Below are 4176 nucleotides of genomic sequence, written 5' to 3'. Positions count from 1 at the left end.
AGAGCAGGCAATTGTTTTCTTAGCACCGCATGCGCGGGCCGCAACTTATGGAACGATTTACAGAACTGCACCTTACCGGCTGTTCCTGACAATCGCTCTTTCTCCAGCCTCGCGAGCCAGGAACCCGGGACTGTTCCGGATGTCCAGGATTCGGTTGAGACCGAACTCGGGATCAATTAAGAGCCCCTCCCAAGACTTCACACGGGACATCGCCACGTACATCAGACCCACTGCAAAGTCCCTGAGCCCCACACTGACCACGGCGCGATCCAGAGTGAGGCCCTGGGACTTGTGCACCGTGACGGCCCAGGCTAGACACAGCGGCACCTGCTCTCGGCTGCAGGCGACCTGCTCGTGGTCCCACGTGTGTACCAGCGTGGGCACGGGCACCAAGCCGTCGGCCACGGTGGGGCCGGTGTAGTTGTCGAACTTGACCATCACCACGGCGGGCAGGTCCTCGGGCTGGGCCCGGCCCGGCTGGTAGACGATGTCTACCACTGTGCCGGTGGCGCCGTTCACGAGACCCGTCTCGAGCCACATGTTGCTGCGCAGCATGACCCTGGCGCCCTTGGCCAGGTACACGACGGGCTCCAGGCCGGCCGCGTCGTCAGCGGACCCGCGCTTGGCCGTCGCGTTGTTGTGCTTGGCGGGCAGACGCGCCACGGGGCTGTCCAGCTCCTGCAGCTTCTTGATGTTGTGCGCGGCCACCTCGTCTCGCGTGGTGTACAGGCGCGTCGCGTCCTTGAACTCCTCCCGCTCGGCGACGGGGACGTTCAGTTTGAAGCGCTCTCCAAACCTGGCATAGTCGGCCGGCGTCGTCGTGCCAACACTCAGCCGGTCGAGTGCATCACGGAATGTGACGTCGGCCTGTCGCTGGGACACGGTTAGGATAAAGGACTTATTGAAAGTCCTGTAGACCATCTTGCCGTGCGCGGCCACGTCGGCCACCCGCCTAGCGGAGTACAGCGGAGAGTCTCCCACTGGGGGCAGTTGGCGGACGTCCCCGATCAGAAAGATATTGAGGCCAGCGAACACCTCGTCGCAGTGGGGTTTTGCCTCACGCAAGCGTTTCTCCATCAGGCCAAGGAGCCTGCAACCGATCATCGAACTCTCGTCTACAAATACGAATGAGACATCCTCCCATTCTTCCTGGAACTTGCGCAGCCTGTCGCCCTCGAGGGGCTTGTAGGCCTCCCGAGGCCTCAGCCTGCAAGCAGAGTGAATGGTGGAGCACTTCATTCCGAGCACATTAGCAGCGGTCCCAGTGGGCGCCATCAGCTTGGCGGCCTTGGGGCCCAACTGCGTTCGCACCATTTGTACCATCTTTCTGATGACAGTGCTCTTACCGCACCCCGCCTTACCTTGGATCTGAACACGCTTTGGCACTGCATCGTGCCCGCGGGGAGGTGCCCCATTGCGGAGCGCGTTGATCTGCTCCTGGACCAAGTTGATAAGGCCCTGCTGCTCTGGGGTGTAGACGACGTCGTCCACCACAATGTCGTCATCTGCAGCGACGTGCAGCGCTTTCTGGGTGGAGATGAAGTGGCGCAGAGTGGTGATGTCGCCATAGGCACCGGCCGACTCCTGCCAGTCGTAGGCCAGGTCCATCTCACGCCGGCCCAGCTCCACTCTCTCGGCCTGACCGTTTGGACCCATCCTGGCCAGCGCCATCCACTGCTCCATGACCTCGGCGTCGACCTCGGCCTCGGGCTCCTCGGGCGGCTCGAACAGAGCCTCCTCCACAGCCATCTCGGCGGCCGCTTCGGCCACGGCGCCCTCCATGGCCTCCACGGGGACGAGTCCCGCGGGGACGCGCGCCTCGAAGGCCGCCTTCCAGGTGTCGAACGCACCCTTGGCATCCTCCTCCGTGCGCCAGGCGGTGTGCAGCAGCACCTGGATTCGGTAGAAGTCCTCGTCCTTCTCCTCGTTGCCTGTGAGTTTGAGGCGGGGGAATGCCCGCACCACGGCGTCGTGGGGCCGCCCATTTCTCATGTTGCGGCTCCATCTCTTGTTTCGCCAAGAGTAAGCTTTGGCTACCTGGAACAGAGTCAAGTCATTCATGGCAACCAACCTACGGTTTTGGTAGGCTTTCACAAAGGCAGGGAATGTTGAAACATCCTCTCCCCCAGCGATTGCCTCGTCAGCGCCCTCCTCGCCCTCCGCGGCGCCCTGCCGCTCGGCGTCACCCTGGGCGTCAGCGTGGCCGACCGGGTCATCGACGTCCTCGCCGTCCCCGTCGCCTCCGTGACCGTCTGGGCGGAGCTCAACCCACTCGTCCTTCCGCAGGTTCACCACATTGAACGAGCGCGAAGACATGTGTAGCGGCTGGCCGGTGAGGATGTGGCACACCTCCTGCGCCGAGTAGTCTCGCTCTGAAACCGTCTTAATCAGCAGCTTCTGAATGACGGAGCGGGCTGAGTCCTCGTCGCCGGCATCGTCCAGGATAGATCCCACGAGCTCCCGGCAGGTCACAGACTGTTTCTCACCTTTTGCCGTGTATTTGGCAATGTACCTGAGCATAAACTTCATAGAAAGTACAGGGCTAGCATCCATGTTGGCTCGCCACAACTGAATCACCCACTGCATGTACTTGTTTAAAAGACTGTCATTTCGAGCGGTAATTAGTTCCCATAGGCCTTTCTCATTTTCAAAAAGCCTAGTGATAGGCTCTTCCTGGAAAGGAAACTTAAACCTGCAAACCGGTTGGCCAGTAGTCCTATCGACCCTTATGCAGTAATGATTTGAACACCTGTGATGTTGCACTCTGTTCAACAGCTCGCCCAGGTCGCGAACAGGGTCAGTAACTTCGCTAAACTTTTTCCTACACGGATGAATGTCGGCAGGAGGCAAGTCCTTACCTGGGTTCATCGTCGACACCAAGGAGTCAAAGTACCTTATAACGGCGTCGAGGTGCTCCTGAGAGGCATCCTTCAGGTTGCTCACATCAGGGGCACCGTCTAGGTACACGATCCCGTGGACGTGTGGCGAACCCCTGTGCTGGTACTCAAAGCGAAACCAGTAGTCCTTTACATTGTACTTAACCTTAAATACCTTTGTAATGAAAAACTTTGTCCTCTCGGCAAAGAAAGTGTCAGCAATGTGAGGATTCTCGCACAGTAGTTGCTGGCGCCGAGTCTCCGTCATGGTCTCGAAGTCCTCACCGGGCGACACGAGCCGGAAGAAGTCCGACCAGTGCAGATCAGCAGCGCTAAGGGTCATAAACAGTGTGGGTATTCCTAGCTGATTGACCATGTCAAGTAACTCACCACAACGGGACTGCCAGTACTGCCTGGTGCCCTTGAGCTTGTTGCCGTGGTACAGCGCCTGCTTGAGGATGTTCCTCTCGCCCGCCCGGATGCGCCGCCTGAGGTCAGCGGCCGTCATGTCGTTGAACCGGGGGTTGTTCCTGATGAACACCCGTCCGTTTGTCAGAGCGTTCCACCGCATCATGGAGTTGAGGGCGAAAAACCTGAAAGTGGGATGGCATGAGAATCGTCTATCAGAGTACTCCATTAGAAACTTAAAGTAATCGGCCGTGTGGATTTTAGTGGTGCGGCCACTCCTTAAGTCTCCCTCGCCCGTGGGGAAGAGACAGGGGAAGGCCATCGTCAGGTAGCCATCCGTGGTGAACTCATTGACAGGCTGAGGTCCGATCGTTGGCCAGTCCGTCACATGGGACTCGACCTGGTCCTCGTTGTGCTCGGGCCGGATCATGGGCATGCACGTCACGTGGATGCCGACGGCCTCGGTGTCCTCCTGGTGCGGCCCGGCCTCCGGGCCGCCCTCAGGCGCAGGTCGTGCTGCGGGTGCTGCGGGCCCTCCAGGTGGTGCAGGTTCGGCAGCCGCGGCAGCAGCGCCACCGGGTGCAGCAGCAGCTGGAGCAGCAGCTGGGGGTGGGGGCGGGCGCGCGCGCTCGTCTATCCCCTGGACCTGTGAATAAGCATCACCATTAGCAGGCAATTGCGACAAATTTTCCTCTGAGATTTCTACATCACGGTAGTAGCGGTGGTGCTCCTTCAGCCAGACCAGCGCAGCGCGGACTCGGCCCGCTCGTACGTTGAAGTCGACGTGCCCCTCGGCGCCCTGGACGCCCTGGGTTCGCACCGCGATGATGGAGTTCAGGTCGGCCAGGCGGTGCGGCAGCGCCGTGGCCAGCTCCTGGACATCCTGAGGGAA

At 60.3% G+C, this 4176-nt stretch overlaps 2 protein-coding genes across 2 annotated transcripts; both read right to left on the bottom strand.

The window, feature by feature from the left end:
- Nucleotides 1-72: 72 nt before the first annotated feature.
- Nucleotides 73-1077, bottom strand: LOC113214874 (ATP-dependent DNA helicase PIF1-like). Its single transcript, XM_026434370.2, has one exon. The coding sequence runs from the start codon at nucleotides 1075-1077 to the stop codon at nucleotides 73-75; it is 1005 nt and encodes a 334-aa protein (XP_026290155.2).
- Nucleotides 958-4165, bottom strand: LOC113214878 (uncharacterized). Its single transcript, XM_026434375.2, has 2 exons — nucleotides 1362-4165; nucleotides 958-1090 (listed from the first exon to the last, which is right to left on the bottom strand). The coding sequence occupies exons 1-2, from the start codon at nucleotides 3718-3720 to the stop codon at nucleotides 1077-1079; spliced, it is 2373 nt and encodes a 790-aa protein (XP_026290160.2). The 5' UTR covers nucleotides 3721-4165; the 3' UTR covers nucleotides 958-1076.
- Nucleotides 4166-4176: the final 11 nt, after the last annotated feature.

The sequence above is a fragment of the Frankliniella occidentalis genome, unplaced genomic scaffold (genome assembly GCF_000697945.3).
Source record: "Frankliniella occidentalis isolate FOCC.00 unplaced genomic scaffold, Focc_3.1 Scaffold5287, whole genome shotgun sequence".
In the NCBI taxonomy this organism is placed as follows: domain Eukaryota; kingdom Metazoa; phylum Arthropoda; class Insecta; order Thysanoptera; family Thripidae; genus Frankliniella; species Frankliniella occidentalis.
The sequence above is the reverse complement of the archived record's forward strand: the minus strand, read 5'-3'. Positions and strand labels throughout refer to the sequence as shown.